A 15,690-nucleotide genomic window follows, 5' to 3' on the forward strand; every position below is an offset into this window, starting at 1 on the left:
CTCCAGGTGCGTGACGAGTTTGAGGTTTGGACATGAAGCACTGTAGGCACAACCACTTAATACTCATTAAGACGCGCCGACATCAGCTATCGACTGTAAATTGTATTTCTCTTATTACTCGCCCTTTAATCCAATCTGAAGTTAATTAAGGACAAGAACGTGCAGTTTGTAAACAGAAGCGTGCAATTTATCAACCTCGTTGCAAAGGGCTGGAGGCTAAACCCAAAGTCAGCCAGTAGGAAGTCGCTGGGGTTATGTTCGGAGCACAAGAACTAACGCCTCGAAAGAGTAAAGGTTCACGTACCCATGCAAGCGGATAATTGTGAACAGTGGATAGCTGGTGGCCGAAGATATCTTTTGAATCCTTGCTCCTGGACAATATCTTTATACTATTTCAATCTAGACAACTTTAAATCAAGTGATTTTCTGCAACTGCCAAAATTTGTTGAGTTGAGTATATAAAACCATGGAAGTTCACTGTCCACGGAAGTGCGTCAAAAGGAACTCTTGCAGAAAATGAAAGAGCTTTTCGGTGTCCGAGCAGCAGAATAAAATTCAGAGCGTATGCGCTGCGTAATTGTGATGTTTTGAACCTTTCTTAGTACTTTCTTGCACGTAGACTTCCACACGCATGTCAAATTTTCACCCGACCTGAATCATCTACAAAGGTCTCACGAAGGAAATTTTGCAAGACGCTGCACCAAAGGTCCAGTATTGCACATACACTAAAGAGTTTTAATTATATATTTAATTTTCTGACTGCCACTGGACGTAATGGCCTGCAGCAACATCAACTGTACTCCAGAGTGAAAACACCGGGTGTGCCAAGTAGACTTTTCCTTCGAATCAGACAGCACATTACTAAAGAACCTTTTAGAGTAAAGGGGCATTGAAGGGTCCTTTGGGAAATACGAGTAAAACTTTTTTCCAATTCAGTTCCTTTATGTTATGGACTATATACAATGAAACAAAGTACATATCAGTCTTCTTTGAATAGTGGAAAGTATTCTACACAATTTTACAATGAACATTCTTGAAAGTTGTTACATTAGAAGCCACTCTGAACAAGTGGAGTATTCACAAAATTGTCTTTGAAATTGAAATTACTGTGCCATTGGCTCTTGTCCTTGCTTAGCACTTTGTTTTGGAGCTTGGGCGACAGCAGGCGCTCCCACCTGGGTAATTGGGACAAGACGCTCCCCTTCAGGTTGAGGCAAAGCCTAAAACACAAAGAATGAGGAATTATACAGTAGTCACAGAAAGTATTCGTACACCAACATTTTAACGTATAGCTGATAAACACCATGAACCAATATAAACACATCCAGTGAGACATATGCATAAAGAAAATACACCTCGCTTTACATTTGCTACCATATTTACAGCACTCAATATAAACAAATAAACCCGTCTTAACACAAAAATATTCGTACACTACTAGATAATTCAAACACTTGCCGCAGTCTTTGTTCAAACATAGTCTATACTTTGTATGCATGCCTTCAGCTTTGATGACCTGTTCCAGGCGTCTTGGCATTGAGTTAACTAAATGTTTGGTGCACTCTTCACATATGTTGGATCGTGCAACTGAGATTAGATCTTTAAGATCTTCTTTATTAGTAGGATGGCGTTTTTGCACTTTTTTGCCTAGATGATCCCACAGGTTCTCTCTGGGATTGAGATTTAGACTGCGGTGGAGTAAGAAATCATTTTCGGGCATTGTACAACGACCATTCACGGCTTACCATTGCACGGTGCTTAGTATCATTGTCCTGTTGGAAGGGGAAGACTCCTTCCAGATGAAGCTTGTGTGTACTGCTGTTTGAATTATGATGCAGCACATCTACGTACTTCCTGGCATCCATAATACCATCAATAAATGCCAGGTTTCCTACTATTCGCAGCCATGCAGCCCCAAACCATCCCATTCGCTCCTCCGTGTTTTACCGTGGGAATTACGTATCGAGGTGCAAGTTTGATGTTTGGCTTGCGCCATACCTTCCTGCTCCTAACAGTTTCAAACTGTAAACTTCGCTTGATGAGAGAAAAAAAAATGTTCCAAAAGTCCATTGTCTTTCCACAGTACTCTTTCGCGAACTGTAGGAGCTTCTGCTTATTTATTTCACTTAAAAGTGGCTTCTTTAGTGGACAACCACTACGCAGGTTCGTACTGTGAAATACGTTCCTTTTTTTTTGCACACTCACCGTTTTGTTGGACCTTGAAGCGAGGTCTGTAGCGATGGATGCAGCACTTCGGAACCGTTCCTTTTGTGCCGATCGCACAATAATGCGTCGTTCCCATACTGTCAGCTCTTCTGGAGGAGTTGATCTGGGTTTGTTTTATTTGTCCGTTGTGCTTGTATTTATTAACTACTGAACTCACCGTAGTAAAGCTAATACGAGCTGTTCTACTTGACAACTATTACTTTGTACAGCAACACTATTCTCTTTGACCCTATGATAGTTCCGTCGTCTTTCGCCCCCATACCAAATAACCTTGCGGCGACGACAGCTCAGTGATAACTGAAGAGACAACCCTTCCTGCAGCTACAGTGGCCTAAACCTGTGGCGAAAACTGATTTAACCAATCACAAAGGCAGTATATCCGCACTGTACGAATACTTGCTTGGCGGTATGATCTGCAGTTTGTATACAGTATCGTGCCGATCATGTTACATTTTAAATTATCTATGTTCATCGTGCATATCTGATGCCTTTCATTATGCTGTTTATAAATCCGACTTCAACTAGTAAGTCGTAATGATGTTCAATCACTTTCCATAGGTGTACGAATACTTTGTGTGGCCACTATTTGTAATTACGAAGTTAACCGAGACCATTTTGTGATGCTTTTTGTTTAAAGGGACCTAACATCTAGGTCATCAGCCCCTAATGGTACGAAATGAGACGAAATGAAATGACAAATAGAGTCCAAAAACATCCACTGATCAAAATTCAAAACGTGAGGACGAAGAATGAATGGAGCGATGGATGATCTGAATTTAAAACGATCAGTTGAACCAACCCACAGTGCCTCACATGCACAGAAGCTGGCGTAGGACAATAGTATTACTGACCAAGGGAGTGCTTTTGTAGCACACTACTGAATCGATGATACTTTTAGTGGAAAGGGGTCCAAAATCCAAGTCAGTGGCCCTTCATAATGGCACTTATCGCCAGGAAAGTAGAACCACGGTATTTGTCATGTTGTGGTACTAATAAAGAACAGCGTAGACTCGCTGTATTCCGCACGTTATGGTACTACTCACAGGCATTGAAATTCGCACATGTATTTCAGATCTAAAGTGTGTCGCACATTGCGGCGCCATTTACAGGCAACGCAAACATATGGTGTTCATTACGAAGTGTACTAACCACAGGGACTCTTACTATCCCGTGGTGTTCCTCATATAGTGGGTACTAATCATAGGCAAGCTAGAACCATGGGATCCTCATCCCTTCGTGGCGCTCATATAGTGCTACTAATCACAGGTACTGTAAAAGCCGTCGCGCTCTCGTTTGCTATTAATCACAAACCTGTTTGGTACCCAAGATAGTGGTACTACGCACAAGGAAAAGCGACCCATGGTGCTCCCCGCATGGCGGTACTTACAGGTAGTTTCATGGTTGAAATTTGATCATGCCTTGGTCGCCCCTTTTAGTCGCTTCTTACGACAGGCAGGGGATACCGTGGGTGAATTCTTCGTCTGCGTCCCCCACCCACAGGGGGTTGGGCGTTTGGTCCGCGAGAGTTAATTTCCCTCAAGTCCGCCGGCAAGGAGCCCCTATCCGCCACCTGGGACGCGTCACGTGAGAGCATCACCTCTCCCCCTGCTACGCCAGCATAGTAGGTTTGTGGAGACCATTTTCTAATAGTGGTCTCATTGGGTCTGATTGGCCCAATTTAATATTTTTCTCTTATTCCTGTTGCTAGCATGCACTTTACTACCACCCCTCCCCCCTCCACTCGGTGCCTTACTAGTTTCTCTTCCCAAGAAACAATAGCCAATATTCAGTTGCCCTCGATAGTTCATTGCGTACGGAGTCGAAGAAGTGAAGACAGGCACACTTCGTCTGTCAGTACTGATACTAGTAATAATCATGTATGGCCTCAGCTACCATGTGCAGATATTTCAATTTGACGCCATCTGGCTGTCTGCTCGCCAATTTCGACGTTTTGTTTTACTGGAAGCCTACTAGACGGCAGACTGAGTAAACCTAAACTCTGCCGTCTATGGTTGAGATTTAATGAATTTTGTCGGGTAAACAATGAATTTGTCACCAGAGATCTTTTACATGCCGACATCGTATGACATGGTGTGTCCGCCATTCAAAATTCCGACTACCTCTGCCGGGTTTGAACCAGCTATCTTGGAATCCGTAGGCCGACACTACCACTGATTCACAGAGGCAGCTACTGTCGCAAGTGCCAAAATACATTTGTGGAGATCATGAAGAATTTTATTTGCAGCATTTGCGTAGAAATTTATTGAACTAAGCCGGTCCCGTGGTGATTGCCTCTTACCCGGAGGCGTCGGGTTCGATTGCCATCTAGGTCGGGACTGGTTCTAGTTCCATTCAGCATACGTGAGGAGCTATGACGGCGAGATGGCGGTTCCTGCCTAGAAAGCCAAGAATAAGGGTCGTGAGGATTCGTCGTGCTGACCACACGACATCTCGTAATCTGCAGGCCTTCGGGCTGTGCAGCGGTCGCTTGGTAGGCCAAGACCCTGGTTTGGTTTTCATTGAAATGACGCTGTCATGTTCTCGAATGCATTTCAAGAATTTGAATTTTGATCTTAAATACTGTGTTACAAGATCTAGACATACAAGAAAAATTTCTTATTCGTGTTCTATAATTTCAAAAGCAAAACACTGAGGAAAGTGATTTATCAGCGAGTAAAAGGTAACCGAATAGGAAGAGTATGTGTAAAGAAAGTAAAAATCTTTAAAAAAGTGTTAAATGTCTTTACAAGCTTAGGAAAATAGTTCAGTTTATTCGGAAGAAATTTATTGAACACAAATTTCAATTATGTCGAATGTAGTCCAAGGAAATGGAAACTACAATAACATTAAAAATCATTAAATTAAAATTAAGACTGCAAAGAGAAAAACGGGTCAGTCTCGTTGCGACCAGACGACGGTGAAATAAAATGTGCATACCTTGCGAGGTGCTTCAATGGTGAGTATTCCATCCGAAGCGAGTTTGGATGTAACGGTATTGGGGTCAACATCCTCGGGCAATGTGTACCGTCTCTGGAATTCGCGAGAGATGAATCCATGTTCGTCTGGCCTCTCTTCATGCTTTCCTTCAACCACAACGGAATTTCCTACAGTCTTCACAACAATTTCCTCAGGTTTGAACTGTTGGACATCAATGTTTGCCTGAAAGATAATCATAGGAAATTTTCCGAAATCTGACTGCGTCACTAAAGATGCATGAATAAGAAATACCACTTTACCCTGAATCCGTCCTTATCGTACTGAATGTTTGAGACACCGCTGTCACGGGCAGCCATGCGACGCCATGGTCTCGAGTACATTGGGCTACGTTGTGGAAACAGCAAATCCTCATCGAGGAGACCCAATCCAAAATTTTGATCGAAGAGCGATCTTGGGCGGAAAACGTCCCAGTCGCCAAAGAAGTCGTTCAGGACGTATGGAACGAGAGACATCTGAAACAGTTGAGAATTATCAATAAACATTTATGTGGTTATATGTTAGTTGTAGCTCAGCACTCTGAAGTCGGAACGTCTAATTAATGAGAATGTAAAAAAGAAACTTGTGAAGGATAGTGTATACGTTGAAGTTTTTCAACCGGGCAGAAAATTAAGGTGGGGCCACTACGCTGAACGCTCGGTTGAGAAATCCGACTAGGAAGTGACCAACAGAGATCAAATTTAAGACGTTTACATAAAGACAAACACACTAAATGGCACTAAGGGGCATCATAATCTAACACTACTTTTCGGTGCCGTCCGTATCTTCCGAGATGATGGTACTAACGTTGTTGTTGTTGGTGGTGGTGATTGTTTTTAAGAGTAAAACCAGGCAACCATCAAACACTAAGGAGAGTGTAAAAATGGAAGGGATCCGACACTTCTAAAAATTAGGGTATTGGCCAAAGAAAGTCAAGGGCGTGAAAATGAGAAGACTCCCTAGGCCTCGAATGCCTAATACCATCGGGGTCGAAAAAGAAGTGCTGGCCAAGGGAGGTCGGATGGGATAGACGGAAGCGAGGATCCTGGCATAAGTGGAAGCAGTACCAAGACTTGCCGAGGGCCCCGTGGTCGCCAACCTACGCTCACAACTTCAGAGTTCCTGAGGTCCTAACTTTTATTTAATGGAATTAGTGTTTCCAACACAGCCTTAAACCTACGAACAAATTCAGTACCATGATTACGGCATTTTGAAAATTTGACGAGTACTTTGCCAGCTAGGAATTGCTACATATGAAACACTAGCAGTTACCCGCGGCTTCACTCGCGTGGATTTCGTAAAATAAAAATAATCGTTTCTCGGTACTGCACTAAGACATTATCAGGAAATCCCTAAAGTATAAACATTCACCGACAAACCGAGTTTCATTTACACCGGAAACTTTGTAAACCACATTTGTGTTTTTGCCTTTCGGTGCTTAGATGACCCTGCAACATAGAACTGTACATATGATAAATAGTCTTCTCTCAAATCGAAAAGTTTATTTTTAAAGGAGATTCCAAATATCTATCTCCAGGTCGTAACATTTTCAGTTTTTTAGATAGGTTATAAGAATCTCCATAAAAAGACTAACCCTTTTATCAGTCATTCCCATTTTCCAAAAATGGAAAGAAATACATGTTCCTTTACTTTTAAAGGAGATTCCAAATACTAATTTTTCCACCTGTAACATCAGTTTGAGATACAAGCATCCTCATTAAAAGTATTCACTTTTTTCACGTCTTTTCACCCCCCGTTAAGTGCCTTTTCCGAAAAGTACGCGTTCCTGTATTTTTAAAGGATTTTCCAAATACAAAGTTCCATGTCTGTAACACGTTGAGTTTGACGTTCTGTAGATATACCGGTACTCATTTTCAAAATTGAGCCACTTTTTCAATTCTTTTCAACCCCTTAAGTGAATTTTCCGAAAAAAAAATGCGCGTTTATTTGTAAAGGAGCTTCTAAATACCAGTTATCACGACTGTTTTCGAGATATGCGTCCTCAAAAGGAATTCAATTCCTTTTCACCCCCCTCCCCCAAAGTTTATTTTCCCCCTAAAATGCGCGTTTCTTTATTTTAAAGAAGATTCCAAATACCAATTTTCACGTCTGTATCAACTTTAGTTTTCATAAGATATAAGTATCCTAAGACACATAATTCAATAAATATTTCAATTCTTTCACCCCCGTTAATTGGATTTTTCGAAATCAAAGGCATGTGTGTTACTTTACTTTTAAAGGGGATTCCAAACACCGATTTTAATCTCTGTAACATCTATAGTTTGAGATATAAGTAGACTCGTACAAATAATTTAACTAATTATTCAATTTGTTCACCCCCGACTAAGTGGATTTTCCGAAAAAAAAAATCCATTTCTTTACGAGATTCCAATCACCAATTTTTACGTCTGTAACGTCTTCAGTTTGAGATATCAGTATCTCAATACCGAGAATTCAACCCACTTTTCAGTCCTTTCTACCCGCTCCAAGTGTTTTATCCGAAAACACAAAATGAGCGTTTCTTATTTTTGGAAAGGATTAAAAATACCAATTTTCACTTCTGTAACATGTTAAGTTTCTAGATATACTGCAGATATGCTCATTCTAAAAATTTACCCTCTTTCCATTCCTCTTAAGCGGATTTTTCGAAAACAAATATAGTGTGTCGTTTTACACGAAATTCCGAGTACCAGTTTTCAAGTCTGCAACATGTTAAGCGTCTGGGATATATTGTAGGCCTAAATATATATATTTTAAACTCCAACCCTTTTGTCACTCCCGTTCACCCCCTATTCATTGGATTTAAAAAAATACGTTTCTTTATTTTTAAACGAGATTCTAAATAGCAATTTTCAGGTCTGTAATATCTTCAGTTTCTGAAGATATAAGTATCCTCATTAAAGGCATTTAACATCTTTTTCACCCTTTTCCAACCCTCCTAGAGGGATTTTTCGAAAACAAAATAGGTGTTTATTTTTAAAGGAAATTCTAAATACCAATTTTTAGATCTGTAAAGTTTTGAGATATAGATACACTCATTTTAAAAATTCACCCCCTTTTCACCCCACTTAGCGACGGAATATCCAAAATTTCTTTAGCGAGCACCTACATTGTAATATAAGTATCCTCAAAATTTCATTTCTTTATATCTGTAGTTTTGGCTCGGCGATGATGAATCAGTCAGGACAAGTTATTTTATATATACAGTATATATGAGCTAGCTGTTAGAGTACAGAGTCTTCACCTTCTTCCGACAGATGGATATTCCGCTATCTTCAGCCCAAAAATACACCGTGATAAAATGTATGACTTAACTGAATATCGCCGTAAGCAACGAGTTCTACGAGAACAGATTATTAACCTGAAGTGACAAACCGTTAGCTTGCGGTCGGGAAATAGTAGGTTCGAACCCTACTATCGGCAGTCCTGAAGATGGTTCTCTGTGGTTTGCCATTTTCGCTTTAAGGCTATTCCTAACTCATTGTCACAAAAAACCCATCTGAGTTAGTGTTAACATTAAAAAAAGCACGCGGTACATGATCGACGTCGGGAAGGACATCTTCCTGTAAAACGGGGCCAAATTGCAAAAATAAAAGGCATAGTTTGAAAGTTTCAAAGTATACAACTGGATAATCACTCCTTACCACTAATCGGGAAGGGGGGGGGGAGGGATAGATTCTTTGAAGAATGAACAAAAAGAGAACGGCCACGGAAATCAGAGATTCTCCAGGCTTCGCAAACCTAATACCATCGGGATCAGAAGAACAAGGGTTGACTGTAGGTAGTCTGATGGGAAAGGATACCCGTCGCATCTTCCCCCCCCCCTTTACCTACGACAATATTAAACGACGAATCCTACATTTATCAGTGTATTTTTGGGCTCAGTATAGCGAATATCTGGCTGACAAAAGAAGGTGAAAAAACTCGACAATTCACGTTTCATATATAGCGAGAATCGAACAGAGCAGTCCTCAGCTCACAAATGAAGGATGTTTGAATATATTACATTTTCTCGAGAAAAACCTGCCAAATTTCTGAAATAATCGCGGTACTGAATTTATAATCTTTGTAGGTTTAAGGCTATGTGTAGAAAACAGCGCATTTATATTTAAGGAAACAAAGATAGTTGCATTATCTGAAGATTTTGATTCCATTAGTTACTGTTAATGAAGGTGAAAGAATGTTAATATCTTTAGCGGCTCACAAGTTATGTGGTGGACAGCTCAGCTGCCTAATCCTGTATATAAAATAACATGTCCTGTGACTTTAGGCCGGCCCCATGGTGTAGGGGTAGCGTGCCTGCCTCTTACCTGGAGGCCCCGGGTTCGATTCCCGGGGAGGTCAGGGATTTTTACCTGGACCTGAGGGCTGGTTCGAGGTCCACTCAGCCTACTCAGCCTACGTGATTAGAATTGAGGAGCTATCTGACAGATGGCGGCCCCGGTCTAGAAAGGCAAGAATAACGACTGAGAGGATTCGTCGTGCTGACCACACGACACCTCGTAATCTGCAGGTCTTCCGGCCGAGCAACGGTCGCTTGGTACGCCAAGGCCCTTCATGGGCTGCAGTGCCATGGGGTTTGGTTTGACCGACTATTCAATGTGGAGCTAAAACTACTGGACAAAAGAAATTACATTTCGGGGGTACATTTACTTGTGTGTAGGTGCTCACTAAGAAAGGATTCTTGGATATTCCGTCGCTAAGGGTGGTGAAAAGAGGGAATGAGGTAAATTATTTGAATTTTCATTCAAACATTAAGCTTACAGACGTGAAAATTGGCATTTGGAATCCTCTCTTAAAACTAAAGACTTTTTCGGAAATTCAATGAATGGAAGTGAACATTTTATATATTTTCTTACGATACCAATACGTAGCGTGTTCATCCTAGCCCCAAAAGGCAACGCCACAAACTTCGTTTACGAAGATTTAATGGGGTAAATGAAACTGAACTGTTTCGGCGAGTTGTACTGTAGGAATTTTCGGATAATGCCATAGTGTAGTACCGAGGAGCGATTACTTTGATCAAGTTACGAAATCCACGAAAACTAAGCCGCTTGTAACAACTAGCGCGTGGACACGTACACTGTTTCACCCGCCCCCCCCCCCCGCCATCCAGTTTTATGCAGCCCGTCACATCTATTCTGAAATACATTGGTCCCTCTTCCTAAACCGGGGTAAGGTAACTGGTTATGGGTTAGAGGACAGCAGGAATGGTGAGGAAAATGCGTTTAGAGTACCCCGAATGAACCCGCAAAACGGGCTGATATAGAAAGAACAGGCACCTTTCAACAGCAGGTGCACAAACAGCAGAACAGTTGCTGCTTGTACCCAGCGTTTGTATGTAAAATGCCTTTTCAGAATTGCGTTTTAGTCAAGTGGTCGATTCAGTTTACTTTTACTATTTTCACGAAGGCAACGATTTGCATTCCGTAATAATACCAGTAGGCCTACATTGCTTGAGAACATTGAAATATAATGCAAAAGAAATTAAATATCGTCAAAATATTTAGGAGAGGATGTATTGCAGTTTCATGCAACTATCTGAATGAACAAATAGAAAATAATTGACCTTTCTAAGAAAACTAAGAAAATGGAGCCGTATTTACAGTTCCATGTAAATAAGCTCAAAAACGATTTCGAGAAAAATGCCAAACCTGTCCTGTGCGCAAGAAATACCTTTCAAGTCACGTTAAAGGTCTTTTTATAGGAAAAGGGGTCGTATTTCCAGCAATCCGGTATTGCTGAATTCGACTACTTGTTTCTGAAACCCGTTTCCTTTAAACTTCATTTAACTGAAATATTTCTACTAAAAATAAAAATAAAGAAGAATCTGTTGGCATTATCGCCACGAAATGTGTCAATGCTTTCAGAAAGGCTAAAAGAAATAGAACACGAGCAAAACTCTTTTCGTAGCATACAATATTTGGTTAGAAAAAAATTATAAAATCTAGTAAGTCGATCGAACACGTTTGTTTAACGACCAAACAGCACAATAACTTTCTCCGATAATTGTTTGGGTTCATGTTTTCCAATGACTCATTCATTAGATTTGAAAGTCTTATTCCATTCCACGCATTGTGTACTCGTGAGAAGAACTATAAATCACCAAGCGTTATTTTTTCCGATTCAACGTCAATGAAAGAAAAGTTCGGAACTCCGAAAATGTACGTCACTCTTGTTTATCCGGGCTCGTTCCACATAAGGACAAGGCATGTGTTTTTATTAACACAGCGAGTGGCGCACCACTTCCCGTCTGATGCCTACACATAAACCTTTCAATATCTCCAAATTATTCATCGGATTCGCAAAATAAGCACATCACTGAAGTTGTCGTTCGAATCGAAGTTGTCCTATTGGGTAAAACTCCTAGTCCCATTAAAAAAAAGTTGCTACCGGCTTTTTTGTAATTTCGTATGTGATGGAAACTAATTGGGCGTTATTTATGAGCCCCTTAATACAGTTTAGAATTTTAAAACAGAACGGATCAGAAGATATTTCAGAAGGACAACTTAGCTGAATAACCCTATACACTTACATTTTTATATTTAACCCCGCGTAGAGAAGTTATCCGACTCTTCTTGACACGCAAATCATCCAGTAACTACCGTCAGTAAGACAGGTCGGGACATGCATAAGATGGCAATACTACTAATCTCGCAAGCAGAAAGATTTATATAGCCCTTATCGAAATTCACTTCAAATTTACATGTAGTGAAAAATTTGCACATTTCCTACCAATATGAAGCTTTAACGTACTATAGGAACGTTTCCTACTCTTGTCAACTGTCAGCTGTCCAAAGGCCTAGAACAAATATTTTACTTTAAATACGTAATTAAGATAAAGATAATTCATGTATTCGATATTTGAAGTTTTTACTACACATGCACAACGCAAGTTCAGAGTCTCAGATGGAGATGCTCGTGAAACTCAACTCAATATGAAAGGGTATTCACCAAAGCACATTACTAATTGCTAGGCCCCATTAAGTCACTTTAGTGCAAGCTTCGTTACCGCCAGTTCCAATTCAGTCTACATAAATTGTAGTTAACCATCATAATTTAACTAAGTTAAAGAAATATTGCCCGATTTAAATGCAACTGATGCACATGAAACCGCATTTACGGCGAAAGGCTCTCAATTCATATTTAAACATACAGCTCATACGAAAAGTAAACTCCGCAAAATAGAAATACGAGAAGCTTTGCAACTCACCTTCCTGGATAGAAAAATCAAGTCTGGAACAATAGCAAGCACAGTACCCTCACGTACCCGCAGCAAGCAAACTCAAACAACCCTACATACCGCTACTGTCACTCTTTCATATACTCACATTGATCTGCTGTCTGGAATATTCTAGACACAACGATTTTTCGGTGCTTCTGGAAAAGGATCTCGTAGAACTTTCTACAGCGCAGCTGTTGCGCATGAATGAACGGTCAGTGATATCGTTCGCACTCAAAGTTGATTGGCTGAACAGCATTCCAGCCCACACAGCGGAGAGGGGAGCGAAGAAGGGATGATTCCTGGCGGAGGGAGGAAGGATTCGACAGCTCGTCCCAATGTGCGTTTTTCTTTCTTCAGTGCGGTTGTTTATTCCTGTTGATTAATGTCGTTTTCTTTTGGTCTTAGGTCCAGATATCAAACAGCTAGTGGTGGGCAAAACTCTCGTTCGAGATACTCGAGACTGACGTCATCACTCTCGATGCATCTTCGAGGTCTACGTAGGGATGGGCATAACTCTCGTATGAGTTACTCGAGCCTGACGTCATTATCTCGATGCATCTCGAGGCACGCTCCAATTGGACCTCAGCCAGGACGAATATGGTAGAAACAGAAATGATTAGCAAACATTGAACTCGAGCTATTAGTATGGCTCAGTTGGCTAAATAGCATCGTTGGTTATTATTCTCCGCTACGTTTTGTGGTGGTTCGAATCTTCTCTTCAAAGAATTTTTTATTTTGCAATCGGAGTTTCGGCTACCAAACACACGCCTGTTCGTGCAGAAACAACCAAATCGCTAATAGAAGTAATTGTAACGTTACTGAACATACAAAATAACCAATATATAATAAAATCTCTTCCACTTGAGCACATGCAATATACACCAATCATAATGTAAACAAACCTGATTACCTCGTGGCCATGTCATCAGATCAGTTAGCTTTGTATCTGTATTGCACTGAAAAATAGTACTCATAATAATGTTATTTGTTTTACGTCCGTCCTAAATGCTAGTTCTTGACAGATGCCGGGGTGTGGGAATTATGTCCCGCAGGAGTTCTTTAACGTGCCGGAAGCCAACGACATGGAATTGTTACCTTTAAAACAGTACACTGTTAGAAAATACTGAACACACTGTGATAAAAGTGTACGTGTTTCTATAGAGGGTTATCCCATTACTGTGTTTTGTGTTGTGCGTTTTGGTTATTACATATTACAGGCTTTGTTACTCTGGGTTTTGTGTTGTACGTTTTGGTTATTGAATATTGCAGGCCTTTTCTCTGTTGTGAAGATATTTCCACAGAAATAAGGTTGTTTGTGGTAATAAATCCGAAAAAATCATAATTTAATTACCGGTTCTACTCTATAACGAGCCACCGGAGACTACGGGTACCTTCTACCAATATACACAGAAGGTTTCCCTCAACAGTTTCCGAAAGTTTGTCGACGGAATTCGGCTTCATCCTGTGTATGTGCCTTCAGGTTGGATAATATTGTGGCTGGTCTTGAATGATCCTTTTCATGGAAACGATCAATTTGTTACCATACTTATATAAAAATATCGATAGTCCAGAATGAGACTTAACCCGAGAACGAGTCCCTTTTCAGATACATGCACACATACACCAGTATCTTTATGCCATTACCGGTATATTTTCCGTTCTGTTAAAATTATTACACAACTCGATGCGTCGTAAAAGAAATGGTTTCAATAAAATGTTTAAAATATGTCACACTCTTCATTACTATTTATTTCACATACCCAGTTCCCGAACCATAGGAACTAATCAATGAAGAATAAAATGTTTTACCTAGCCGAGAATTGAACCAGGAAGTACTTGGACCAAGCGCCAGCACGCTAACCATTTCGCCGTGGAAACGGACAGTGCGTAAGTAAAATACAGGAAGTACAGGTATTAATTTGACTGCGAGTAGATTAAAAAGAAGTGGGCGTATCGTCATTAATTGTTATAATGATGTTATTTGCTTTACGTCCCACTAACTACTTATTAAGATTTTCGGAGACGTCGTTAGTTGATCAGCAGGCGTAGTATAGCGAGGAATAACATGCGCATGATGTCCCGATTCAAACTTCGAGATAGGATTACCGGTACGAGTCATGGACTGCATCACTTGCTCGAAATGCATCGAGAGCTCTCGATACGTTTCCCAGCACTGCCTCGAGACAAAGAGCTCATGCGCCTGACGTCACTATACGGCATCGAGACAGCATCATGAGGCACGTACTGTATCGCTTGCTCAGAATGCATCGGGAGCTTTGCATCACGCGACCCATCACTACAAACAGCCAGTCTGAAAATTAAACTAATATGATTAGTTACTTACGACATTTTGTGATTAATCTCTATGTCCAAGTTAGTTTGTTCCACACATATTTGACTTTGATACCGTACCTGTACCTATAAATTTGCCATCACCTGCGTGTACAATTTTACTTTACGTCGCGCTGACATAGATACAGTAGGTCTTAATGGCGACGATGGGAGAAGAAAGAGCTAGAACTGGGAAGGAAGCGTCCGTGCCCTTAGGCTAGGGCTACACCTGCTGCGATGATGCGTGTTTTTCACGCAGCTGGACGACTGGCGAGCTGGGTGGCCACACCTGCGTGCTTGCGCGGCGATATTTTATTAGTTTGGTGTATTCTACCCTATGCTGTGAAGTAGCCAAGCATCGCCATTGCTCTGAATATGGATGAAATTCCATTAAATAATATTTCCTTCGCTGCGCTGGTTGTTCGTCGTAGTCCTCAAAGAAAATATTGGATCCATTGTATAATAACTCGCAGGTCACGAAGTGGATATTTCGTACTCCTACACAATGAACTAAAAGACAAACAAGATTTATTTTTTTTATTTTTAGTATTACAGAATGTCCATGGCGTAATTTGAAATGCATTTTGTGCTTGTTGAAAAATGCTATCGGGAAAATAAACACACGCCTCTATTTTTGAACTCTTGGTCCTTTGTATCGTAAAGGCGTGGGTACTTTTGAACCTCCAAAATTATTAATTGGCTGTCTAATTCCATTTTGGAAACTGAAACTACAAAATGAACGCAAATTTTTCCGTAAGTGTGCTCAGGCGTTGAACGAGAAAACATGTGAACAAAATGAACCTCCATCCGTTCTGAAGTGGGCGACCTTGAAGCACCTTGTCTCGTGTCCCGCGGCGGGAAATCACTGTGTCCGGTGGCGTCCAAATTAGTGTCGTGCATTTTTGCCGCGAGATTTCACGCAGTAACCCAACCAG

The 15,690-nt window shown here is 40.8% G+C and overlaps 1 protein-coding gene across 1 annotated transcript; it reads right to left on the reverse strand.

Annotated features, from left to right (window-relative positions):
* Positions 1 to 999: 999 nt before the first annotated feature.
* On the reverse strand, positions 1,000 to 12,522 carry LOC137500553 (alpha-crystallin B chain-like). Its single transcript, XM_068227484.1, has 4 exons — positions 12,413 to 12,522; positions 5,463 to 5,675; positions 5,164 to 5,385; positions 1,000 to 1,220 (listed from the first exon to the last, which is right to left on the reverse strand). The coding sequence occupies exons 2-4, from the start codon at positions 5,673 to 5,675 to the stop codon at positions 1,104 to 1,106; spliced, it is 552 nt and encodes a 183-aa protein (XP_068083585.1). The 5' UTR covers positions 12,413 to 12,522; the 3' UTR covers positions 1,000 to 1,103.
* Between the last annotated feature and the right edge of the window lie 3,168 nt (positions 12,523 to 15,690).

Source organism: Anabrus simplex, chromosome 1, assembly GCF_040414725.1.
Source record: "Anabrus simplex isolate iqAnaSimp1 chromosome 1, ASM4041472v1, whole genome shotgun sequence".
Taxonomy (NCBI): domain Eukaryota; kingdom Metazoa; phylum Arthropoda; class Insecta; order Orthoptera; family Tettigoniidae; genus Anabrus; species Anabrus simplex.